Source organism: Falco peregrinus, chromosome 6 (genome assembly GCF_023634155.1).
Source record: "Falco peregrinus isolate bFalPer1 chromosome 6, bFalPer1.pri, whole genome shotgun sequence".
NCBI lineage: Eukaryota > Metazoa > Chordata > Aves > Falconiformes > Falconidae > Falco > Falco peregrinus.
In genome coordinates, this window is record NC_073726.1 from 13,399,163 (window position 1) to 13,426,797 (window position 27,635).

The window sequence follows — 27,635 nt, forward strand, 5'->3', positions numbered from 1 at the left end:
TTTTTAAAGGCTACAATATTAAACTATCTATTTGGAATACCAAAATTCATTCGTATTTCCAAACTAAAAAGAAAATTTGTATTATTTCAAGTTACTTTTAATAGTGATGTAAAACATGCAGACTTGCCAAGTTTAAGCCAGCAGGAAAGCCTATTTATTAACTGTGCAATGAAAATCTATGGAACAGTATACTGGGCAAATAATTTAACTGATACAGATGCATGCTGAAATTACCACACGTATGTTATATTCACCTTCAGCCTCAGAAATATTTCTGGACTTCCATTCATTACCCATGGGACTGCAAAATATAATTTCAAGCGGATGCAAACCCGCAAATAAAATAATAATTTAATACTTTTTTTTCAGACAACTGCATATATTAGCTATCTTTAGGAGACGCTCCCTTAACCCAGTTCTGATACTGTGGTATTTATCTCAACTCTGGCCAGTTTCCTTCAAGAAGCTATCCAAAGTTCATTCCAGACTGTCAAAAACATCTTTCAACCAAGTACAGGGACCAGGGGGAGGGAATCAAGCTGCAGTTTTTAAGGGTTAATTTCATCCAAGATCACCTTTACCTACCTCGCCCAAAAACTAATGACTCAAGTCCTACAGTAAATTAATCTTTGGTCATCTTCTTTCTTTGAGACATTGAGCTCGTTTTATTCTGTCAGTCACAAAGGAAGCAACACAAGCAGAAGCAACTGTAGTAGGGAACACGGGGATTGGTATTGGTGCTGATGTGATGAATTGGAAAAGTCATAAGGAATTTTACAAAGTTCCCAAAGTTCTGCAAAGGAGATGCAGATGTGCAGTCTGCCATTTTACTTACCAAAATCGAAGAGATTTCTACATAGTTTTGGCAGAAAAACTTGGGGTGGAGGGAGAAAAAAAGTGACATTCCAGATCCGTGTGCACCTTCTCTGAACTAAGGATTATCAGTGCAATGGCGTTAATGCAGTTATTCAGTTTGCTGTACTTTATTATATTTGTATCCATACAGAAACTTACCAAAAATTTTTTGCTTGGAACTGATGGCTCTCTATGCATGCAATAATGGTCTGCTGTCCATCAATTGTTTTACCATACACCTTAATTAGAAATGACACACAAAAAAAACCAAACCAAAAACAGAGTTAAAGTTTCAGTATCTGTCTTGCTCGAACTGTTTAGATATCTAGTTCTATCATTGTTACAGAAACTGTAAGATTTAATTTGAAAACCATTATGGTTCTTACATAATATTCCATACATGAAATATTAAAAGTGTATACTACAATGCAGAAAAATTTAAGATTAGAAAATCCCAAGGTCAAGCATCTTAAATTTCATATACTGCAAATTTATTCTTCTGCAACTATAGACATTTTATGCCTATAGCAGTGACTGCTGTGACTATATATTACTAGTTGGGTTTCAGATACCAGTTACTCTACAACTAAATGATGATTTAAGCTTTTACTGACTAGCAGAAAGGTGATTAAAAGGGTGGGTTTGGTCCTCTGTTCTGCTTTATCCCCTAAAATCAAATAGTACTAAAAATTATCTCAGTGAATACACGATCTGGTTTCCTTTACAAAACCTGGAACTTTTTTTTTTCCTAGTTAGTTTCTTCATCAGGTTAATGCAAAGCACAGGACACCCACCATTAACTCAGTTTGCTGAACTTTAAATAGTCATAGGGCTCCCAACAGCAAATTAATGCTATTTTAGTCCAGAGTTTTTACTTTAAGACGTCATTAGAACGCACTGATTCCGGTGGTAAGAATATAGCACTTGAACATATAGGAGATGTGATGGAAAGAAAATAGTTTGCTTTACTAACAGTTTTGTCAGTAAACCAAGCCAAGTCAGACATAAGGATTTTTTTTTTTACTTGTTTACTTTTTTTTGTCAACTTGCAGTAGTCTACAGGTCTTAACGCTTTAAGAAATTTAAATATAAGTTCTTCAGAACTGAGATGCAAGTCTTCACTATCACCTGCAGTAATCACCCACTAATCATCCAAGAGTTGAAATATTAAACTTCTGAAGCTTTCCCTCATTTCCCTGTATGAATCCTTGACAGAACTAAAATCTTTACAAATGAAATTGCCTGGTTTAGAAATCTAAAAAAAAATTTTAACTATTTGTATCTACAGTGGTACAGTGGTTATATAATTTAGTACTTACTGTGCAGACACCATTTGGGTAGTGTTCTTTCACATATGCTTTCATTGCTGTTTCAACTGAATTTCTCCAGGATTCTATGGCATTTTCAACTTCGTGGGGTCTAGGATCAGTAGCCTCCTTTCTTAAGTGATCAAATTTAAAAGAAATTTTGTTCTTGGGATCCAAAAATTTTCCATTTCCCAAATCACCATGTTCTGTTATCAAAACCTGTATTATAAAATTTTAGTTAATTACATTTCCTATTGAATAAAGAAAAATAATACCATGTCAAATCTAATTATAGCCTACACTCAACTGGAGCTTACTCATATCCAAAGACTCAGATTTTTTAAAAAATATGGATATAGCAGGAAGTGAGGGCAAAGCTAACACGACACACCAACTCAATAAACCCCCCCTGAATCTTACCCTCTTACTGCAACAAACAAATGCAATATAGAAATCTGCATCTTCCAGTATTAAAGATGGAGCAAACTGCTTCTACAGATCCAAATCAGGTCTGACTGAATTCAGGTCAACACCACAGACTGAAATGTCAAGGTTTTTAGATGCCCTAAAGGATTACCTTATCGACTGGTACTATTGGAGGGCCATAACCCCTGTATTTTGGCAAGGAAGATGCACTTCTTTTCGTTTTCTTGCCAACATATGTTCCAATACCAGAACATCTTTAACAGTTCAAGGAACATTGCAAGTATTTCATTGTATTCGTACCTGTTCATCATAACCGTCAATTTTTACTGGAGTAAACTGGTCCAAGTTGTACTGTGCAAATGCACTAGAAGAGGAAAAAAAAAACCAAAAGCCTGTATCAAGCACAACCTTTGTCCTCATAGCTGTAAGAGATTTAAATAATAGCTAATAATCTGGCCAATGATGCACCAAAAAATATCAATGCTTCATTATCTAGCAGGCCCAAATTCTTGGAATCATCTTGGTTCATTCAGTGCTCACATGACAGATTCCAACCACTATTACACAACGATTTATGTTCAAAAGTATCCTGATACAGACAAACACGTAAGCTTTACAGTAACTCATAGAAACTGAAGGAACAGATAAAAGATCCACAGGGATCCAACCTACTAAGCCAGACATCTCCATTCTTACCGACAAAACTAGTTTTGGCATCAAAAGAATACAGTAGGTGTAGTGTTCTGATATTTAAAGGTAGGGTTCTAAGGAAACAGAATCTTACAGATGTTCTGTGCCTATAACATCTACCAAGAAACAGAAAATTAAATCCAAAGAGGTAAAGACTAGTTCCAAAATCCAGGTCATCCATTACCAAAACAGTTGCTCTAATCACTGGGATACAACACAGATCTCTCCTCTGCCAAGAATTTAATCTTGATCAAAGACGCACAACACCCAAAACAGGGTTTTACCTGCCAAGCACACATCTTTTTAAATAAATCGCTTACTGAAAAACATCTTGCTTTTATGGAACTGAGTATGTGGCATCTGGTACTTACTGGGCTGCTCCTTCCCTGAGAAGATTATCATTATTAAGCAGCAACCGAACATCTGAAAGTAGATATTTACAACATAAAAGTACAGTTAACTTGTTTCAGTCATGTAACAAATGTCAACAGACTGTACAACCTAAACCACCCCATACAGATTACTATGTAGGAAATTTATTGCTTCGTATTTCATAATTTGGATGAACAAAGTGAGTAGTACAGAAATGGATCCCTTCCAACGCAGTCTGGTAAGCAGATATAATTCATACTCTGAAGGTTGTGTGACAGCTCTAGGAATTTATCAAACTAGTTTTTAGAGAAGTTCTGAATGAGAACCGCACAGGATTCGAATGAATTCACTTTTAAGATGTAAACTACCAAATCCCTCACTCTATACTGATGGTAGTGGTTACTGTATTTTGACTACACTAGTACGGTATGTGTTGTGCTTACTGGTTTTTAAGCCTTACCATTTTTGCTCTCATTCCTTGATGACACAACAGTCAGAGCACAATATAACACAATACCATTTCTTCTACCATCACACAAGAAACATACAAATAACATCAATAGTCAGAATGACTTAATATTTACTATGCAGTAAATTTTGATGTTACTTACTAGCTTATTATTTACTAGGCACTATTTTACTAACAAATCAATGCACTGATCATTAACTAACTGATCATTAGTCTTGCTATTACATTCCAGATTGTACCTTGGTAGTCTTTAGAAGAGTTGAAAATGTATTTGAAGTATTCTTTCTTTAAGAACAACAACAAACTCAAACCAAAACACCAAACAACTGAACACCCCAAACAAAAAAATCAAAACAACTCCACAAACTCAGAAAACCCCACGGCAAAGAGAATCATAATTTGCAGAATTGGAATTTAAAGCGTTCTCTCTTTTTTCAAAAAGTCAGTCTGAATCTCATTGAACACTGGTCACACACCATGAAATGTTTTGTTATGTGTTTTCAAACATGTAGTATCCTCTTGTTATTGAGGAGGTAGCTGAAACTATGAACTAGCTTAATAAAGTTTATAGCAGTACTGCTATAAAAAATTGTATTAACCTTCAGGGAGCTGGGTTAACGAGCTGCTCGCTACCTGCTCATTGCAAAAATGCAGGACAAGCTAAGTTTAAATAATAATCAGCTGGTCAGTTTAACTGAAGAACAAGGTACTTTAAAAACACTACATTCTTCAGCAAATTCAAGTGCTCTCCAATCTGACATTGACTAAAAGTTTAGTATACTGAACTTACTTATTTATGTAAATAGCATCAGAGATATTTGCAAGCTACAGAACATATGCCTTCTTATATGATACGTATGCCCACGCATCTTGATGCAAGACAAACACAAAATTTTCAAAGAAAAACAACATCTTAGGCAACGTTCAGGCAACAACAGTTGAGAGAAGCTAATTTCAATTTTCCTTTCAGTTCACCAGTACACTTGGTAAAGTGAAGTGTGCCCAAAATTTAAGGGTTAAAATAGTTTGGGTTAAATGGTTAAGGGTTAAAAACATTTGGAGAAGATTAATATTCTTTCCATAACTGGCATCAGGCAGTAGTCCTTTGTATATGCAAGGTTAAGTATTTGTAATGATACTCCTTAAAAAAAAAAAAAAAAAAAAAGACGACCATTTTAATTTCAGCTGGTTTAGTGTAATTTCTCTTGAAAAATGTAATTGTCTCTTAAAGACCAGGAAAAAAAAAGTACATGTGCCTTCTAAACAAAACCCCTAGCAACTGTTAATTCATGACTGATTAAAACCAGAAAGCAAGCTCATTTTCACAAAGTGGTACTTTCCTCCTCTTGCATTTAAACTCCAAGCTGTTATTAAGCCAGGCTACAAAAAAGCTATTCTTACGGGAAGTGAACTGCTAAAATATAAGCTACATGAAACTCAGGAGAGTAACTGGCAATACCATTTTGGACATAGATGCTTTAGAAGAAAGGACAGAGCAGACAGATACTCACCATTGAACACCTCATTGAATTCCCCAGGAGGAGCATGAATTATGAATTTTGCTGCTATACGCACCTGAAACACAAAAACAATTATGTGGTTGTATAAACTTGTATTCATTCCTATTCAAATCAATGACGCATTGTATGACTTTAATACCCAGACATGAAATTGCACAACTCCCACTCTTGTGTATATTTGTTCACATTAAACTACTCTTTGTTTGAAACACAGAATATAAAGTTCCACTTTTTCAGACAGAATAGAAGAGATTGTGTGTGATGCAAGCAGACAGAGAAATGGAGTCACTCATGTTTTGTATTACTGGCAAAAAGGAAAAGATTGATATAAAAAATAAGATCAATAATATTATATTCACAATTAGTTCAGCTTTCAGTCCATGGATGCCTGGGAATCAACACACATTCCAAGAAAGCCAAAACCCATGACAAAGATACTTTTGCACTACAAAGCTTCTCCTCTAATTTTACTACACATCCTATGGTTCTAAACTTTACAAAAGGCCCATAGTCAGACAGCAATAGATAAATTACACAAGCTTAAAAACACTTGCGTAGACACTAGAACACGTAATTTCACCTGCACCTACCTGTAAGGCCTCTTAGTACCACAGTATCAGCAGATAAAGTTTAAAAAACACTGAGAACTTCAATGCAAGTCCTTGAGCAATTGCCTCCAGCCACAACTTCTTGCAGCCAAGACGCAGCATAAGCCAGCACTCCCACTAAAAGTACATGCATGGGCCCTGGCCTTCTCCCTTCTTGTGCTTGCCCAAGCACTTGTACAACTGCACCGTGAGCAAAATTAGAAAGGTTATCTTTCTTTTTTATTCAGACTGGTTCCCTGAACTGGTTCACTGCACAGCTGCAGACACATTTGCTTGCAAAAGGCACATAAAAATGCTTTTTTTTTCTTCATGTGAAGCAACCTGAACACTTTTCAACTATTACTTTACTTGCAGAACATCACTCAGCAGACTCTCTTTCATTCATTCTTCCTTCTTGCTTAAACTGTTAAGGGAATCCATTATAAAAATAAATAACTTAATGAAATCTTGGTTTCCTAACTTAACCTGACAAAAGTTCTTATCCTTCACACTTTACAGTCATTTAAGCTCATGAAACATTCAAAGCTCTCTTGCATCCTTCATATGACATCACTATTCAAATACAGGATATTACCTAAATTATAGTTCCCATTTCTAACACCTTCAGTTATGTTTCTATGGAATAAAGAGCTGGGAGATTCAGTGCCTGCACTTTGGGCCTCCTGTCTGAAAGGAAGTCGTTTGAGAAGCACATACAACATTAAAAATACCTAAAAATAACAAAATAATGCTTTACGTTTACACATGTATAGGTATTTGAAACTACAGAACTGTCTGAGCATGCTGACCTGTAAATAGCTTTTTTTACAGTCATAGGTAGCAATACAGCCAGTGCTTGGGCCCCAGGTTCTTGACAGGGCCCAATTTTCAAAGACTGGTCTCTAGAAGAGGTGGTTCAAGCTTAGAGTACCCTGAGAGAGCGCTTAGCTGCCTGATTAGCAGGTGTTCAAACCCCAGTGAGATCCCGAATGAGTAGTCCAGGCAACTTTCTGCTCACAAACAGTGAGCACATTGCCACTCAGAGATGGCTAATAGAAAGGCTGTCAGTTCCCAACTTTCTAAACCGAATGCTACACTTGAATTGCAGACAGCCCTTATCTGCTGCCTCAAATACCTGAACCAGACCTCCTCTTTCCATGTAAACATAATTTTGCATTATAATGAGATAAATGCCACCGGGTTTGCTCTTCTCAAAAGAGACACACAGAGGCAAAAGCATCTTCTTTTGTGGCAGCTTATTAAAGCACTTGCCCAGATTAAGAAGAAAGCATGACTTGGATTTTCTCTTTTGACCCACAGGAATGTAAACTCATCTGCATTAGCTAGATCACCCCAGCCACCAATCTGCACACTTTTCCAGAGTGAGGACATACTCCATACCTCTCCTGCTGAAGTCAGGGCACTCTGTACACAGCTCAACACTCAATCCACTGAAATCCGAAGAACATGAAATATAGCTAACCTACAGTACTATTAAAGCACTTGTGAAGGAGAAGGAGAAGAAATGCTCCAAGGCTCTATTACCAGGACATTTTATCAAGTGACTGATTAACAGTCTCTGGGATCAGACTGGAATTTAGGCCTCACACTTAAGAGCAGGTATTTAGTTGTGCTTTCAGCACGACTATCAGGCTGACTCCCAGCTCAAAGTCAGATGAAGGGACAGTTTCTTGGTTCCTTGACCAAGATGTGAGCAGGACTGCTTACCCCTGCCAAGGCTGGGTTAGCTCTGGGCACATGAAGAAACAAGACTTAGAGACATTCTGAGTTCTGAAACAAAAGGAACAAAAGGTCCATCAGTTTCAGGCTGAGCAGAAGTTAAATGAGCAAAATTAAGCAAAACTTGAGTGCCCCAACTGCACTCTGAATAACTATGTGCTTTAAACTGATAATATCGGTAAAGTGAGATATTAAGTCTGTACTAAAACTGGAATACCACCTCATTTTCAGCTGTTTTCATAATGTAAAACTGGTTTTGTTTCTTTTTTCGCTAATCAGTAAGCACTATTCTTATCAGCCAGATTAGCTACAGTATGAGTAATATCCATTCAGAAGTATTCAATAACAACAGATGCTTCCTCAGAACGACCTAACCTAAATGTTACTTTTAATGAACATTTTACCAGTAAATTTGATTCCGCAATGATAATTTTTTCAGTGTGATAATCTGTTATAGATGCCACTTTTTATAGGACAGATAACCACAATCACCCAACTTTGTAATGAACATCTCATCAGCATTTTGCTAACTTGCCTTTGTGAAGCCCATTTAAAACTATTCCACATTTCTTCAGCAGTTAAACTAAATTATCTGTGGAGATGAGTTTCTGAAAAAGCCGTATTTCTCCAACTCATATATACATGAAGCCCATATAAAAGAATGAAATCCAGCAGTCTCACTCACACTGACAGGCACTTAGGACTTTTTTTATTGCCACTGAGTTTTTGCAAAAATAAATGTTCTAAAAGAGACTTCTATTTTCCAAAAACAGGCTGATACCGAGGGATAAAGGAATACCTTTCATGAGCCTCAATATGACGAAGATCTCCCCCTTTTGGCAGTAAAAAGCCACTGACTCAGCTACAATTTGAAGCACAATTTAAGAACAGTGACAGTCCATATAAAAGGTGATGTTTATGAAGAAAAAAAATAATTAAAAATACAAATACAGCAAGAGGCACATTACTTGTAATACAAAGTGACAGGCAAAAAAACCTCAGCTGCAGTATAGTTTGGTTGAGATAGGAAGTTGTTTTTGCTGAAAACTGTTAGGAAAACAAAAAAAATCAGATGCATTATAGTTGAAAACAATGCTAGTTATTCAATACACTAAGACTTAAAAATTATTAGAAATTATTCAAAATACAAACATCATAATATTTTTAAAGTCTAAATGCCAAAGCCTTTTTCATTCAAGAGAACAGCACCCTCACACACAGTCTAAGAATCTTACATATGTAACAGCAAGTAACAAAAAATTAAGATTACAGTTGAACGTTCCTCTAGAAAACCCAAAAACCAAGACTGAGGAAACACCTCGTTTCTCCACTTACTATTCCAGTTACTCCCAAAATACCAACTAAAGTTTAAGAGAGTGTTTTATTAATATAGTTTCCAAGATTTGATTTACTGACACTGTTTTCAGTGAAATGCTTGCAGAGCGGCTTGCAAGCAACTGAACTTCAGAGTTCACTAATCTAGAACATCTGATCACCAATGGTTCACAAAGAAATAGGTCTTGCTATGTAAGGAATTGCACATTTACTATATTAAAATCCCTGATTGCACAAATAAATCTAAGTACTTTCTCATGAAATATGACTTTGAGCAGGTTTAAGAATTAAATTGAACAAATCCTACAGAAGCTGAGAGGAAGATTAACAAAACAAAACTTCTGAAACATTGAGAAGGGAAGCATTCCCCACTGTATGTGTTCTCTTTATCTAATTTTCACATTTTCATAGTCCTGCTTAAATGGAAGTCTGATATCAGTAGGTAAGAGCTAGTGAGATTTTCTTTCTCAATTCAAGTGAAGTCAAACGCTACTCATCACAACAGTTACAAGCTTTTTGATTTTTATAAATTACACTATTTCAATTAAGGTAAAAATTCAAACTGAAAGGCTCAGCAAAAGAGAAAAGGACAGGTTTGTTGTATGTGATGGATATGAGGCATAATAATGCCTAATTCTTCATTCTGTTAGAGATTAAAACAATTGCTCTATCAACAAATGCCTACACTCAGTTACTAAAGTATTTGCAGTTTTTGGATTACACAAGCACAGAGGTAGCAATGTACAGAACGGTGTCAATTCTACTAAGTGCCTTGTTCTCATACTTCTGCCTTTATTTTACAATCTAATTTCTCTCAAGGCATGACACCCATCAGATACACAGAGAAATCCTACTTCTTCACCTTTTCTAGTCTGAGGCATTCTGAAGTTCTGTTTTATTTTAAATAAGCTATATTTCAATGCCTCCAAACCACTCTTCCTGCTCCTGGCACATCGGAACTGACACTGGTTGAAAAAGCCTGACCTTCTGCACTGTATGTGCCTATATATGGTCAGCAATATGTATGTACTCACAGCAGTGCAGGGGCTCCCGCTGCCGCAGTCAGCTCTGCTAAGATATGCTCATTCCTGATAACCAGCTAGGGTACACCTCACAATAACACTCAAGGTAGCTTGTGTGTCGTCGTTGTCGTCCCCCCTTCCCCTTTTTAACTTAACTGAAATACAACTGTGTTTGCCAGGCACCCTGACAGCTCACTCCTTCAATCAACCGCCAAACTGTGCAGAAAAAAACATGCTGGTAACCAAGATGCTGTGAAACCACATACTTTGCCCTTGCTCTTTCCTACACATCACTTCAAATTCAGCTGTGAACTCCTCGCAGTTGGGAGACCCACCCTTCCTCTACATTCAAAACAGGTTAAAGTTTCTGCTTCAGAGCAATAAAAATGAAATAGTGAGGTAGATACTAAAAGCCCTTTCTATTTAAAAACTGCATGAAAATTTGGGGGTGTGGGGTAACAGAAGACCTCTACAATACTTTGTTGCTAATCGCAGGAGAAGAAAGAGCTTCCAGAAGTTACTTTTATCAGTGATAACTTAAAGTGTACACCAGGCACAAAGCATTGTATATCATGCATTTATATTCTGAATTCTTGCGAGCACCCTCACTTCCTCATAAAACAAATCTACTCACAGGAACCTATGTCTGGTAAAAAAATAGATAAAAAAAAAAAGATAGACACTTGGGAGAAGGGAGCTCTTTGGTTCTACTCTAGGAACAGTAAAGAGTCCAGAGAGCCCTATTCCCACAGTCATGCCTTCTGCTGTAGTTCTTGTGGGTACAGGAAGCCTTTCTGCAGGCAGCTAAAGCAGACGGCTTTGCCTTGACCCACTGAACTCTATTTACAGGTAGCTACAGGCATTTCTCACAATTAGCCTGTAGTTACTGAAATACTAACACAGTTAAGCTGATTTGAACTAGTTAAGTTCCAATTCTCTCAAGACCCTGTGATTCACATTCACAACAACATGCAACCATTCAGGGATCTTGCTTGTACTACCTGGACTGACACTGGACAAAAGACTTGTCTAGTTTTATTGAGTTACGAGTTTGATTCAAACTTGTGTTTTGAGTTCAGCTGAGCCATTATTTTTCAGTATGCAGCTTTACTTTCCAATGAACAAAAGTGTTCCAACATCTTATATCAGTCACAGTTAATTCTACATTGACACATGTAGCACATCAAGGTTCAATCATCTGCAAGATACAATGCCTGATGCTCTGTCAGTACTGCAAACATCAACATAGTTTTTGAGTCTGCAAACCCTTCAATGTTTAAAAACCAAAAAAAAAATAAGGTAACTGGCTTCTCCTTTAGACAGGAAGATACTTGGTATTCCTGGCTCCAATTGCTCTTTAAATTCTTAGGTTTGATACTTCCCAGAATGTTACATCAGGAATTACAATACAGCTTCAAAAATAAAATAAAAACAAGCCGACAGTGTTTCCTAAGTGGCATAACCTGATCTAATATCATGCTGCTATTGCTACGAGTAATCTCCCCATCTCCTCCCAAACAAGCCCTGTGATCCATTTTTACAAATTCCTTTCTATCATCAGTGCTCATCTATTTATGTAAGCATCCAGAGAAGCAAACTGATCTAGCTGAAGAACAGCTTTAGAAGGTGGCAAGAACTTAGCAACCAATTCACTTACCAAGAGAGCTTTAAATAATTATTGCTTCTAGCTGCTACCAGTTTAGTAAGGTAAATAAGCCTTCAAATGGCTGGACAAGCACTGAAAAACGTGTGTGAGAAAGGGATTACCCCATGTCAGCAGAAAACTGTCTTCTCAGCATCTCATGAAACCTCATCCATACCCATGGGTATAATTTCAAATAGTGAAGAAGCATCCTGAAATATGTAGAATCCCACACAAACATGGAGCAAAGGCAGTGACTCTGGCAGAGGGAATGAATACGAAAAGCAGTGTTGCAACTGCTTTCCTACCAAGTTCAATTGAAAAACGCACTGTAGTATTCAATTCACTTCTGCTTCTGGGAGAGCTGAGGAAGAAAACACTGCAAAAATGTGGTTCTGTGGCACAGGAAAGGAGGGGCACATTCCATGCCTATGGCTTTGACTGAACAGACATTTCCTTCACAGTAATGCCTGAAGCTGCACTGCGTCTGTAGAACACGTGCTATCCGCAATTATTTTTAATACACAGTATTTAAGAGTATGTAACAGCAGCAGCACTTAACAGTGGTGCAAAAGGTAAATCTTACATAGCGTGAGATATTCTAGCTGCATTCTTTCTACCTAAAGCAGCAACTTGGATAATGAGGCTTATTTTCACAAAAATAGCCATTTTGAAAGGTGCTGACTGTTTCACTGTAGGGTCTTTCAGCAGCAGTGTAAATATTATAAAAGTCTCCAACTTAATATCAACTTTACACACCACATCATATTAAGATGAAGGATTAAAAAATAAACCCAAACCAGGACTTCTGAAAGTCTTTTTATCAGGTACAGATAGCAAAGAGGAAGATGAAAGCAATGTGTGTTACTTGGGTCATACACAGGTCCAGCTAGAAAAAAATTTGAGAAGGTAAGTCTCTCCCCCATGCCATTTTGCAGTTACTTTTATTACTCATGACTATATCTAATTGAATACTTTCTAATGTCATGCACTTCCTATATTTTAATTTAGAAACATATTAAAAGAACTGTACTGGTCTCAAATTAGTGAAACAATTATGCTTTGTAGACATCAAAGGATCAAGATCAACCTGAAACTTCAGCTTCAGCTATCACCATCAATTACTAAAAGCTCTGAACTGAAAAAAAAAATTTGCTTACAATTATAATACAGACAGTAGAATACATTATATTATTTCCCCCCATATCTATATTTCTCTGAAAACCTGTATCTTCTCAGTAGTTGGCTGGAAAACAAATAAATCTAGAAAACCACACACATGCAAAAACGATTCTAAAATTAACAATAGCACTGCGTGCTCCCAATTTATCATACAGAACATTCTTCCCTACAGCATCTTTACTGCAAGTTTTTATCTTTAACATAGTAGTGCTTTTTCCAGGTATGTACATGTGAGCTCATAATATGACCAACCGGGGGGGGGGGGGGGGAAATTAAGAACATCTCAGGTTCACAAGTTGGGCAAAAGTTGCTTTCAGTAACTTCCAAAGGGGCTTCTGAGAAAATTAAAAAAAGCAAAGGAAAAAAAACCACCCATGTGAGATGGAGGGAAAAAAAAAAAAAGAGAGGATGAGGGAAAAAAAATTTAGAGGATTAATGGGAGATGTGTCTAATAAAGTCGCATTAAGTTCCACTCTCAGGAGACTACACGTTGGGTGCTTTAAAATAGCAGCATCTCTAACCAAATTCTTTGGTACTTCCTATTTCATTGTGGGTTGAAACCCCAACATATGTAATCAATCCAAGAAACAAAATATGGTTTTGAAAAGCATGCTGCTAGAGGCTAGCACTTCCTTTCTGAAATAGAAATCTCATACCTTTTGACAAAGGTCTAACGTAGTCGTTGGTGTGATGTAAATTTGAGTAAATCTTAGCCATAAAACCTTTAGAAGCTGAGCCATTGCATACTTTGCTTATGGATAAGATAGACAACAAATAATAAGCATTAAAATTTTTTTCAGAATTTCCTTGCAGAAGTCATTAATTGAAAACTGAACTAGTAATAAAATTTAACATTTAGTGAAAAGCGAAAGCATTAACCTCCGTTTGAGAAGTAAAAGCTTTAAGAAATGTACAAGACTTTTAAAAACCAATAGCATTACCTCCCACATACAGAATCAGGATGTTCTGTTAGCCCAACAAATGTGCTCCACAGTTACAGCAATGAGACCTCTCTCTCTCTCAGCAATCTTTAGAGTGGCACCTACTATAACCTAAGCAGCACCTGGTTCACATTTGCAAAGCATTCTTCCACCACAAAGCCTAAATTTTTAAAGTGACTCTTCCTACTACTCCAAGATCATTTTTTTACAATCAGATACTCCAAGGACATCAAGCCTGGATTCAACAGCAGCAGGGAGAGAAAAGGAACAATATCAGAGTTTGCTCTATAAAAAATGCCTTTATTAGAAGTCATAGAAAAAGGTGTGACCTTAACTGTACTTCTCCTTCTCCCAATTCCAATGTCTTAAAATTCTATCTCAAAGTTACCTGTTAGTTTGAAAGTTTTAATGCCTTCTGTCAAGTTAAGAAAGTATTTGAAATATTTTACATTTCAGAAGCTTTTTACTTAAGGGTAAAAAAAAAAGTAATTCCCATATGCTGAAAAATCTGCTTTCATTTCTGCATGAGTAGTTCAAACTCCTTTACACTCTTTCAGAAACTGGAAGTGAATATTGTACAGCACTGCCCAAGAAGAATGAATTGATTAGCTAAATAATGCAGCTACAATTCTTAGCCTGTTCCTCTTTGACTGCCAAAATTGAAATCAACCAAAGATGGTATCTCACAGCAGAACTGTGTAGGTTGATGACTGTGTTGGCAGGCAATAGGACCTTACCTGTTATATAACAAATTATTGTCTCTGGTTTCATTATCGGATTTGCCAATAATTTGTTCTATTACTCTTCTCTATTGCTGGTTCAATTTGTTTCTCTCATCTAATTCAGCTGTGAGGTTCCTGGGTAGCAACCTTCCACTAGAGTTCTGCGAGCACAAAGGCAGCAACAACAGGGCTTTCGATGGTCCTGAGGTGCCACTGCATTACGTGACACAGTAAAAGTCATAATCCACACAGAGTACCTAATTTTTTCAAACTACTAATAACAAAAGAATATATGAACTGCAGTTTTAGAAATCACTGATCTTATATTTAGAATAACAGGCTTCATTTGTATTAATCTTCAAGCTTCAGATAATTACTTTTAATTTGTCAAGAACACAGACAATTTTGCTTTGCATAGTAACTTTCTATGGAGGTGCACAGGGAAGAGAGAAACAGCATTGGACACAAATTGAAACAAATATTAGGAAAAATTTCTGACCCATGGGCGCAGTCAAACATTGCAACATGTCACCCAGAAAGCCTGTGCAGTCTCCCTCCTTGGATACCCAAAACTCAAGACAGCAAGTCCCTAAGCAACCTGATCTACATTGGCCTGCTTTGACGGAGCAGCATTCGAGTTACCTCCAGAAACTTCTTCCAGCATGTATGACTGCACAAATAAATGAAGTTATTATTTGCAGTTATATATACAGTATATGATCACTCTTTTAGACAGTGTTGAACACTTCTGTAATTTCCCAAAGCAATTAAAATTTCAGTTCTGTCCTTCAATCTCAAGGGTATTAAAAAAAAATAATTTCTAACCCAAGACAACACACTGCAATATCTCAGAATGTACATAAAAATCTTAATCTTGGAAGGACTGCCATATTCAGAATTACATGTCAGTCTGAGAAACACTCCCAACTTCCTCATTCTTATTAAATAATTTCCTCAAAATATTATTGAAGCGTAACCGTTGAGTTTACCTTTGTAAAAACAATTCCTTCCGGACAACTTCTGCTAGGTTTCACTTGTGGAAAAACATTAACTTTCACAGCTTTGATAATACAGTAAATTAAACAGAAGATGCTTAAAGAGTAACTGACTTATTTCACATTTAAGTATTAAAGGTTTTTCAACCTTTCACAGGAACCTGCTACAGCATTTCCAGTTCCATTCAGAATTTAAATGGAAACAAAAATCAGAGAGCTCACAAGGTCTTCCTGCTATACACACTAGCAAAGCTGCGCTTTTAAACATAAAACAAAGCATACATTGATGAACTACAAAGAACATCAAGGACACTTGCAAAACTATACCTTAAGTTTACCTTACCGATTACAGTGCAATTATACCCTGAAAAAGCTATTCAAAACTTGCTTCTACTCCAACACCTTCCACTTCTAATTGTCTACGGTATCCAAGTGTCATTCAGGGCAATTCTAGAAGTCAGAATTTAAGATCCTTCCAAAATGAACGATTTAGAGCAGATCTTGCTTTAATACATGTAAAGATTTAAAAAAAAAATGACTTTTTTTGTCAGAAAATTCTGCTTATTGCTAATGTATTATGTTTAAATATGAAGTTGCATACGAGAGAACACATTTTACTGGCATAGATTTTTCATCTCAAAGACTAAAGAAACAAGTTTTCCTTAAACAATCTGACAAAACTATGCTGCGTAAGACATCCACCTTCATTACTTAGACTTGCAGGTTTTGACACCTAATTTGAGAAGTTACAAAGTTACCCAATGCACTAGAAAATGCCTGGAAGCAGTGCCAGCTCATTTTCACAAATGGAACTACTTCCTCATCAGAAGAGAAGTTTTGCTCTAGTTAGAGCAAGCTGACTTACTGTCAAATCTCACCTTCCTGAGCAAGTGGAACTACTGAGACAACCTTACTGAAAGAGGTGTGGTTCCTTTTATTAAAATCATGTTTGACAATTCCTGTATTTATATGCTCAGAATTTTAAGGAATGCAAAAGCTAATTGTGCGTTAAAAAACGAGATGTGTTATCCTTTCCTATGAGGATTCTTTGCTTTCCTCCCTGAAGGCATCCTGATTTTCTCAGGCTTTATCTTGATATCAACACAGCTATTTAACTCCTGTGCTTTGTACAGAACAGGATTCATATTAATGATATTAAAAAAATATCTACAACAAACACATCCCTTCAAGTCACCAAAGCCAGACTGCAGAACGCTAGTTTTATGATTTAGATAGTTTTAGTCTTGTTTTGCACTTGCACTGTTTGTTAATGAATATTTACATTAGTAAATGCAATTTTTACAGTAACATCAGTACCTTCCATTAATCATTGCCTATATTCATGTTGATAAACTGTAGCTTTTATATTCACACTAATATGCTCATTATAAAACGTTTCACATATGCTTATTAGTCTGACAGCCACCAGTAGGAAAACAATTTCTACAGAAACTGCCATAAAATTAGAAGTACAAAAAAGGGTTACTAGACTTTAATAAAACTACTTCAAATATGCTGGATAAATAAATAGGTTTTGCATTCAGAACTTGTTAAGTGAGGATGCATTATCCATAGGAAGGGTACAAAAGCAATGACTTCCCATTGCTATCTCTCTTAAGAGTTCAAGGCTTCAAGATTTCCACCTCTCAGACCATATTTTTATTTATAGACTGAAGCAAACATAAGCTTATGTTATTCCACCTATCTAAAAGCTTCTGAACTTTCAGTGACCTTCATGAATAAAGCAACTGCAAAACAGTGTGTCTCAACAGAAGCTGGTCTTAGCACTGGAAAATCCCTTGTACTGGATGTGAAAGTCAGTAACTTTCACCGGCAACGGCCCAACTTCAGACCTGTGGATGTACAAAAATCTTATGCACCATATTTACTACAGAGCTCTCAGATTATGTTTTTTTCTTGAAAAAAACTTCTGCAAATTTATCCTCACACTTACTATCGTCACTGAAAGATAAGCAAGGCTTCAAAAATCTCATGCTAAAACGTGAATCCAAGGAACACAACTGGGTTCAAAAAACCAGTTAAGAAATCATGTTCCTTCTGGTAACTGACTCTCCTCTTCCCTTGGTTTTAAAGCTTCTTTAACTGACCCACTATTGCAATTCATGCCCTTTCTGTATTCTCAATTATGCTAAACACTGCAAGTTTTAAACCTGAATTACATTAGAGCTAAATGCAGCCATCTTAAACTGACTACTAGATAGCAACAGGGAAGTTTAACTGCTAAAAATGGAATTGCTTACTGCCTTCACCACTCAAATCTACTGACTATACACAAAGATATGCACCAAAGACCTTTCAGAACTTGTATCACCACATTACTTGATCTCCTATGTACTTAGCTTTTACAGCATTATTAGGAGTCTGGTACAAAAAAGTGTGTTACTTTGTTCACCTTCTTCCCTCCTTGAATTACAGCAGTTTCAACCAGTGTTCTACTTACATCTCTATTGACATTATCCAAAAAACTATATAGCTATACCATCATCATCTGCGTCAGCCTTCAGTACTATCAGTTCCATATCACAGGAAAAAAGTATATGAAGGAGCAACGTGATTTATTCCCCATGAAAATGAATGTTAGTGTCTCTGACTCCACTCCTACATTTATTTATAGTCTCAACTGGATGGGTGAGAAGGGTGTGCTTTTCAAATGCTATCCGGCAGACTTTTTTTTAGCTCAGTAAAACTGAACATCTGAGATAACATTTTTATTGTAAAGTGATAGCACAACTTAAATGTATCAGAATTAAAACCTTAAGGCATCACAAGATCTGCATGGCTATTTGCCTGCTTTTCCAAGAGTCTGCAGTGTTACCCATCTTTGCTTTATTAGCCAAGAAAATATACTGCCAGGCTTGGAAAATTCCACTCACATCGGACAATCAATTTTACATGGGACTGAAGCAGTTAAAAGAATCAATTTAAGTTTACAATGGCAGAGATTCTGTTCACTTATACTGAGCCAGGAAGAGTCTCTAGAACGTCTGCACCCATTTGGGGAGAAAAGAAAAACTGGTATTAACAGACAGAAGAAAGTTTGGTGACTTCATTAGTCACAAAAGCCCAGGCAGCACGTCTCAGACCATACAGAGGCAAAATAAAACTGTCACTGTATCTTTTATTATTTGACTGGACAAGAGGCAACGGGCACAAAATGAAACACAGGAAGTGCCATCTGAGCATAAGGAAACACTTTTTTACTGGAAGGGTGACCAACCACTGGCACAGGTTGCCCAGGGAGGTTGTGGAGTCTCAATCCTTGGACATTTTCAAAAGCCATCTGCACGCAGTCCTGGGCAGCCTGCTCTAGATGACCCTGTATGAGTGGGGGCGGGTGGTGGTGGACAAAATGACCTCCAGAGGTCCAACCTCAATCATTCAGTGATGCCACGATAACTTGTAGTCTAAGTATTTTCAAGCATACCTTCTAGGAACAACGTACTGGATTAGTTACTTGTATTTTCTATAAGGGGCTAAAAGAATCATGGATTACCACATATACTTCTTGCCTATGTTATTACTTGTAGCAACAGAAAGGTGGCATTTAAACGTGAGTTGAGTAGAGGCAGGCACAGCCTGAAAGCCTCTTGGGGAAGAGAGAGAGAGATCCTGGCACTGTGAATCTCTTGGCTTATCAGTGCACCTGTAGTTCTGAAACGTGGCCCTGTTAACCCTGTTAACTTGTTAATCTGCCTTACTGTAACCAATCAGACATTTCAGACATCCTTCTTCTAACATCAAAGAAGTTTGAAACATCATTTATTGATGTGTCCCACATCTAAGTCATCTCACAGCTTCCACAGCCATGAAAACCTAAGTTTTTAAAGTTGAAAGTGAATACAACCACGCATTACATAAAGAGATGAGCAAGTGCACCATGCATACAAAACACCACACCCTAGCTCTGAAACAGGCAGCTGCCATGAAGCTGGATCCGAGAGAGGAAGACAAGGAGCACTGACAACTGAGGAGATACCCTGCTCCTCGTGAGATTTTTATAGGAAAATCTGTCTTAAATCTAAAAAGTTTCTAACTGCCATAAAGAGATCAGGTGTACATCTCGTTAACACAGACCCTCTGCTGCCTGACCTTACACCTCCCTAGTTACTGTCTCCTAATAGGAAGCAAACCAGCCTTCCTCACCCCCATGCTCCCCGCTCCTTTCCTAAACCTCCCGTACCGCATCTCCTCCCGGGGCCTGCGGAGGTGAAAGGGGAGGCGATGGCCGAGGCCGGCGCTGCTCCGGGGCCAGGGCCGCGGCGCATAGTCCCTCCGGGGGCGGGGGGGGGGGGCAGAGCCGGTGCTCCGGAGCCGCCGGCTGGCACGGACAGGGCGCCTCGGAAACGGGAAGTGGCGGGGGGGGGAGGGGAGAGCCCTTCCGCGGCTCTTCTGCCTCTCGGCGCCGTCCCCGCTCACCGTACCCCCCGCCACGCCCCGGGCAGGGGCAGCAGCAGGGAGCCGACTAAGCGCCCACCGCCTCACCGGGCCCCGCGCCCCGCCTCCCGCCGGGCCCGCACCGTACAAGGAGCGGCGAGAGATGCGGCGGGGCCGGGCCGCGCCGACCCTCCTCCCGCCCCCCCGACTGACAGGCCCGGGCGCGGAGCGACGGTAAAAATACGAACCACAGGGCGAGAGGTGAGCTCGCCCCACGGCCTCCCGGTTCAGAGGGCCGGCGGACGAAAGGGCGAGCCGGCTGAGCGCAGCACCCCCACCCACCCCTACCTTCTCCTCATCGGACAGCTGCTCCTCCAGGTCCGCCATCTTCCCGTCTGGCTCCGGCCGCCGCCCCCGACCCCTCCCTCCGAGGCAGGAAGGGCGGGGCCCCCGCGCGCTGGGAGGTGCCGCCCCCACGCATGCGCGCGGCGGGGCCCGGCAGGCGCGGGGGGGGGGGGGGCGGCGGCGGGCAATGGCGGGTGGTCGGTGGCCGGTGGCCGGCTTCCCGCCCGTGTTGGTGACCGTGTCCGTGGGGCGGTCCCTGTCGCGGTGCTCGCTCGGAGGGAAGCGGAGGCCTCAGCCGGCGGCAGGGGGTCGCGGCAGAGGGAGTCGCGAGGAGCAGGGCGGCAGGGCCTGCTGCGCCCCACAGGGCACCTCGGACATGAGCAGCAGGGGTTCCTGCCCATCCCCCTGTGACTAGCTAAAGGCGTCATTTCAGTCAGGTCACTGGAGATTTGGGCAGACGGGACTGGGAGTTGCCGGGTTTCGGGCATCTCGGGGCAGCGGCCGCGGCCGCCGGGGTGGGGGCTGCCGTGCGCCCGGCCGGAGGGGTCTGGGGAGCGCGGTTTGGGGCCGCCCATGAGGCTGAGGAGAGGGGTCGTGTGACGTGGTTTGTGCTGTGGAAGGCTGGGCGTGGAAAAGGAACGTGGTGGTTCGGAGGAAATGGGAGAATAAATAAATAAATAAGAAAGGGTTTTTTTTGCCACAAGAGTAAGAAAATGTGAAGAATGTGTGCCAGGGGCATGGTGCTGCAGCTAGACCGAGGGGCATTTGAGATGGCGGCTTGCAAGGGTTGCCTGGAAGAAGACATAATAGAAGTTTTAAGGAAAACAGTAACAGAGGAAAGGTGGCATTTCTGTAGCTCAAAAAACTATGTGGGTTTGAGGCCGGTGAAATTTTGTAAATTCTGTAGCCTCTTACAACAGTGACCCAGGGGCAGATGCCCAGGGAGTGGTGATGGAACGAGGCAGCATGTGTTGGCATTTCTTGGGAATGCTTCCTTGCTTCCAGCAAGCCGTGGCGCAGAAGATGGTAATCCTTCTCAGTGGCTTCATCCTAACGAGGATTATTGAACTTCAAGGGTCAGGTAGACAGTGGGATGTTCTGTTTTGTTCCAGGGAAAATGGATAAGCAGGAGAAGCTGCTTTGATAAAGATCTGTTCCGGCAACAGTAAGGCAGTTGCAGACAGCATTCTGTAGGTGAAAAACTTCAGAGGACTGAAAAGGAAACCAAAAGAGGACTCAGATGACCTTTTTGAGAAAATCTTCGTGTTCCTTGGTCGAAAATAGAAAGGACATGGGAAACACTGGTGTTAGCCAAGTAGACTGGGTTTTATGGAACACTGGGATAAAGTCTGCATAAAATTGGAAGTCTGTAGGCTTCATCTCATTAATATGTGCGCCAATTTCCTGGACGATACAAGAGCAAGGGCAGTTGAGAGAACAACAAAAATAAAAAAAGGACAACTCTAAAGCATTATGAAGTAAATCCAAATGCTACATTCTTTGTAAGAGGTACATCTTTCAGTTTACTGCATATTAATGATAGGAAACTCAAATATGTAAGATAATTTGGAGCTTGAGAAAGATACATATATATGGTATAACGAAGTTAGTGGGTTGATTCTTTTGTGATGTTGAAATTGATGGTTAGACGTTGTTCTTCAGGATGGAAAAGGTAGAAAGGCTCCTGTATTATGCCAGTGTCCATTAGCTGTTTCAAAGTCAGAGAACTTTCAGAAGAATAAAAACTTAATTATTTATAAATTAAATTTCTAATTCATTACATATGGTCTGCCATGGACTACCTGATCTTGCTAGAGAATAAGTTGAACTTCTTAACAGTCTGTTCCTAAAGTCTGGGAAGAATAAAGTTATTATTGTTACTTCAAACTTAAGGAAATATGGTGGAGTAATTATATGTCCAGTAATAACTCTCTGGTGACATTTAAAAACCACATTTTCTTAATGTCGATCATAGTGTACTTCACCCCAGTTGTGATGGACAAGGAAAAGCTGATCGTTGACTGGAAAATCACAGGTTTCAAGATACATCTGAGTCATCTTGGTGGGATGAATGTAGCCAGCTTCTAGTCAAAGGATCTTGTTATGCTCTAGAGTTTATCCACATCTGTCTTTCTTGCATGAGTATGTGCACAGGAAGATTAGTGCTGCCACGTGTACTATGGCAAATTTTTCAAGGCTATAATTCTAGATGCCCTAATAGGACTGTTGCATGTAAATAAGGGAAGGTGATACTGGATAAGAAGTCGTTACTGTCAAGTGGATATGTGGAAATTACAATGGCACCAAAAATGAATATATGAACAAAGGATGGAAATGGAAAAAAGTCAAAATAAGGAAAGTACAAGTTAGACAACATGACCTATTCAAGAATGTTGAAAAGAGTTTTAAAATACCTGTAGCCATGGAGGGTAAAGATAATGGACAATAGTTTATTCATGTCAGGAAGAAAATAAAGGACAACCAAACCTAACGTTTGATAAGGCCATTGCTAGATGCAGAGTGGTGAAGTGTAGAGCTGAAAAGGTACATTTAAAGGATGTTTGGTTTTGGAACATCTCACATATATTGTTTGGATTCAGTAATGAAAGGTAATGGTCTGTAGCAGGGGAAGGCATTGCACAACATTTGGTTTCATGCAACAGGACTTTATAACTTCCACCCAGGAGTCTTAAGAGTAGCTGAGGAGGTCTGTGAAATGCTTCTGTTAATTTTTAACATGGGATTTGCCAGCTAGGGGTTGTTGCCAAGGACGTTGCTTTATGTAATATATATTAAGAGTATAGTTCAAAAATTTAGATCTTACCAAATAAATATGAATAGTTTTCTCATGAGTTAATGTATCTATCTATTGGATGTACCATGTTTATACCAGTTTTTTTCTTGAAGTTTGGTGAAGTTAGCGTGATGAAGTTGATGATTCAGAGGAGGTCTGTGTAGTCATTGTAGATGCTAATGGGAGCCTTCTGTGTAAAGCACCCTGGCAGGTGCTTTACTGTGACCTTAGGACTTAATGGGAAATGAATAATAACACAGAAATAAGTACCGTTCTTGCCTTGTGACTCAGTGTTTTGGAGTGTTTGTGTGTCTTTTCAGGAAGAATATTGAAATTTCAGAGGGAATTTAAAGATGGCCTAAAAATCATCCTGAAGATGCAGAACATGTTTTAGGATGTGAGTGTTAAGGATGTCAAGATTAAGTAGTGACTTAGGTAATAGCAGTGATACCTGACTTAGTTTGGAATTTATATGCATCTTATCTGAAGTCATACATCTTTACTTGCTGTTTTAAATTGAATACAGTCAATTTCCAGCCAGTAAATCTTCTCATGCTATAAAATTCACCCATAGTAGTGATCTTCTTCATGTGCCTGTGTCTGTACACCATTGATCAAAGGTTAATTTGCACTACAATCACATACAGAACAACAAAACATCCTTCTATTAACTAGCTAGCTAGCTCATGTCTTAGTAGATATCTAGTCCTGCTACATGAATCTCACTGTGGGCTAGCAGACCTGTTTGATGAGCAGTGTGTGGTTTACTGATGCAATGAGGGAAAAATGAATTGGGAAAAAAAAGGCAGCTATTGAGTTCTATTTCATCTAATTGGAAGCAATAGAGCTACCAGTCAAGCATCTTGCTATTTTGTTGTACTGCTTCTGTCATTTCTTTCTGTATTGACTGTGTAGGGCCAGACCCCTGGCCCTTGAGTGGCACTGGGAGGAAAAGGCCAGCAGTCCTTCCTGCATGGTCTCCCTGCAGGGTGGTCAAATTGGCTTGAGAGAAGTGCAGTTCCTGTGCTAAAGCCCCCCCTGAACAAGGAGGCAAATGGGATGTAGGAGTTAGCACAGCACACTTCCTCTGTCCTTCTGCACTGGCCCCAAAGACTGTAAACAACGCAGGAAAAAAATAATTTACGTTTGCATTTTTCATATTCAAGGCAGGCAATTGACATTTGACCTATCGCATCTATTCAGAGGCCAAATGGATGAGAGGTTTATTTGGTGCCGACTTGTTTAATCTGGAGGATGTACTGCGCTCTGTTTCCTAGGACAAAGGTGGACTCTGGCCAAGCTCTGAGCCCCACTCAGGTGGTGCTGCTGGCAGTGGGACAGGAGGAGTGCTCAGAAAGGTGTGGCGGGCTGTGTCCCTGCTGCCTGCTCCTGTTTGTGGGAACCATCTCCCTGCATCCCTGCCTGTTGGTATATATCCTCACATTTCTGCAGGTTGGTGGGAGGCATACTCCAGTTGCTGAGATTCCCAGATACATGTCGGATCTTAGGGCCTTGGGAATTATCTGCCAGTTTATGTCCGTATTTTGGGGGAGCTGGTGTTTGCAAAGCTCGCAGTTTGCTCTTTGGCCCTTATAGAACCTTAGCAGCAAAAGCAAGTAAGTTTGGTTTAGAGAAGTTTAATGTTAAATCCTTACAACAGTGTTGGAAGGAAAGCTGTGACAGGAAGAAAACTAATAAAGTGCAACTGTAGAGCAAACCTGAGACTGAGCTTCCTTCTTAGATAACACTTAGGATCTTCTGGGCCACAACAGACATTCAAGAGAATGATTCAGTAGCCCTTCACCTACTGTGGAGGTCCCATTTAGAGTCATAGAACAGCCCAGGTTGGAAGGGACCTTGAAAGATCCTTTTCTCCAACCTTTTGTGGCAAAGGAAGCATAGGTGAGATTATCTAGCGCCCTGTCCAATTGCATCTTGAAAACCTCCAGTGATGGGACTCTAGCACTTTCATGGGGAGTTGGTTTCAGTTATTATTGTCACTGTAAAAAATGTCTTGTCTTATATCAAGATTTTTTTTAATACTTTAGCATTTACTGTCTTTTTGTTTCTTTGCTCATCAAGTTCATGGTCTTGCTTACTGTGGCATTTTTAAGATTGTCATAATATTCTCTATGCTTGACAACCATAATATTTTTACAAGCTTTATTACACTTGCATCATATTCTGTGTTTTTCATAGAGACTATGTATGTTATAACTACTTAGACATAATTACAACTCAATATGTAGAGTGGATTTATTTGATCAGTTTTAGGTCACATTTACCCCAGAAGCTCCTTTTAGGTTCCTCTTAGGATTGCATTCAGATCTTATCCAGGCTTGCTCTGTGACTTCCTACTCTTGTTTCTATTCTCAGCTTCTTTCTCCACCCCATCCCCTCCAAGAATAGTCAGCTACATATTTGGCCTTATGTAATTTAAATTCAAAGCCTTACATTTGCCTTTCTTTGAACATGTACCTGTGTTTTAGGAATTAAATACCCATGTTGTTTCTTAGATTTATCTTAAAGTGCAGGCCAGTAGTTTACTTCACCGATGACAAGATTTAGTTCTCCCATCAACTGAGGTGCTTCAAAGCAGATCTGCTTTTTGAAGAACTAACAGTGGGATTATTTATTTGTGATACAGAATTTTTATTTAGGGATGGGAGTGTGCAAAAGTAGGGTGAAAAAGAGCAAGTGTTGAGCATTTTAGAGGAAGGAAACCAAAGGAAGGAAATACACCTAAGTCTTGTTGGCTGCCACTCCTGCTGCAGCAGATGTAAGGCGGTTACAGATCTTTGAAGGCAACAGGCAATAGTGCAATAGCATCTGCAAAGACAACGAGAAGATGGTAAAGATGAAGTGCTGCATACCAAAACATCTCCTTTTGGTTCTAGTCAGTCCCAAGCTATCCTTTGAAAGGAGCAATGCTTATGTAATCCAAATTATGTATAGATTTTCAGAGGTGCCAAAAAAAATTCATGTTCTACTGATTCCGAAGCCTATAATCTTTATGCATGGTGTATGTGTCTGTAGGTTTCTCCTAACATGTTTGTTAAATCTGCTGTTTTGATGTTAACTATTTTAAAGCCACAGCGTTAGCTTTCAAAATGTCTCTACCTGCCGAATTCTTTTCTTCGCCTGCCCTTTGACTTCTTGAGTGTATTGTTTGATAAAGTTGTCAGACTTGCAAAAGTGCTTCATCCAAAAGTCTCTGATGCAAGAATCCTGGTTTCCTTCTGAAATGTAAAATGAAGTGCTGTCAAGCAAAGTGACTGCTTATAAAACATCTTTCATTACAGAATATCTTAATGCTAATTTATTTCATTCTGATGCAATGTGAAGAAAAACAGCATAGTAAAAGTGCATTCTAAAAGTATTCTTGAAGTTAGCAGTGCATGATGGATTGCCAGGACTGAGCAATTTTAGGGGTTTAAATTATAGCACCAGAGTATTCAGGAAAACAGGACAACTAGAAAAGTCTTGTCTAACGTTTTTTACTGTGTCTGTGGAAAAGCTGCTAACCTAAACGTAAGTGTGCTACAGCGATAAATATTTTATTAATAAATATATCATAGCCATGTGCTGTGACAATGCTTAGTAAAGGAGAGTATTAGTATGTCTATTTTACAGGCTGTTTTTCAAAGATAAATAAATTAGCTGTAGAGAGTACAGCTAGAGAGTTTCATTTATGTAATGCAAAGGGTTCAAACAATAATCAGGGACTGCAAAATCTGAGCAATCCAATCTGCTTGGTTTATCAGCAAAAAGCTTAAAGGTTTGTGAGTACTTATTGGGAGATCAGAAAGTTATTAATAGGATGTTTTGACGTATTGGGATATTACAGGATTGATGGCCAGAAGGTAAAACAGGACAAATTCAGGCTAAAACCCCCCATAGTATTAATAAATAAACTTTGTATCAATTGTCAGAGTAGTTGACTGCTGGAACAATTTAACCAAGGCAACATTGGCACTAGTAATTTTAGACTGTTTTTCTAAAAGATATATTCTGGAGTTCAGCAAGGACTTACGGAGTCTTGTGGCCTGTGTTGCAGAGAAGGTAGCAAGGAAGATCCTGAAGCAATCCTCTCTCACATCGTATGGCATGACTCTCTGAGCCCTTTTCCTGTTCAGCAGATGATGGAAAGAGAGTCAAGTGAGAATGGAAGTGGCTCCGTGGAAAAGCTGAAGAAGAGAGAGTATAGTTGGAGCGTAATGAACTGGATCCTGCGAGGACGGTGTACAGAAGGGGATCTGGCTTTTAAAGGGGAGCAAAGAAAAAGTACCAGGGAAA

General features: G+C 39.2%; 1 protein-coding gene and 1 long non-coding RNA gene across 3 annotated transcripts in view; one reads left to right on the forward strand and one right to left on the reverse strand.

The window, feature by feature from the left end:
* The window catches only part of CAPZA2 (capping actin protein of muscle Z-line subunit alpha 2), a 30,654-nt gene extending 9,999 nt beyond the window's left edge, over positions 1–20,655 (reverse strand). The window contains exons 1-6 of the mRNA XM_013303295.3: positions 20,549–20,655; positions 5,631–5,694; positions 3,650–3,701; positions 2,889–2,952; positions 2,175–2,381; positions 1,015–1,094 (exon numbers count right to left, since the gene is read on the reverse strand). Of these exons, the coding sequence (XP_013158749.1) occupies positions 1,015–1,094; positions 2,175–2,381; positions 2,889–2,952; positions 3,650–3,701; positions 5,631–5,694; positions 20,549–20,587 (506 nt within the window). The 5' untranslated portion in view covers positions 20,588–20,655. The remainder of the gene's footprint in view (positions 1–1,014; positions 1,095–2,174; positions 2,382–2,888; positions 2,953–3,649; positions 3,702–5,630; positions 5,695–20,548) is intronic.
* A 78-nt stretch (positions 20,656–20,733) lies between these two features.
* Positions 20,734–27,280, forward strand: LOC114013598 (uncharacterized). Of its 2 annotated transcripts, none has more exons than XR_008747939.1 (3): positions 20,734–20,982; positions 21,250–21,571; positions 21,658–27,280. It is a non-coding gene; the product is annotated as an uncharacterized LOC114013598 (long non-coding RNA). The 2 variants fall into 2 exon arrangements; XR_003556666.2 differs by having other exon boundaries at positions 21,466–21,571.
* The last annotated feature ends 355 nt before the right edge of the window (positions 27,281–27,635 follow it).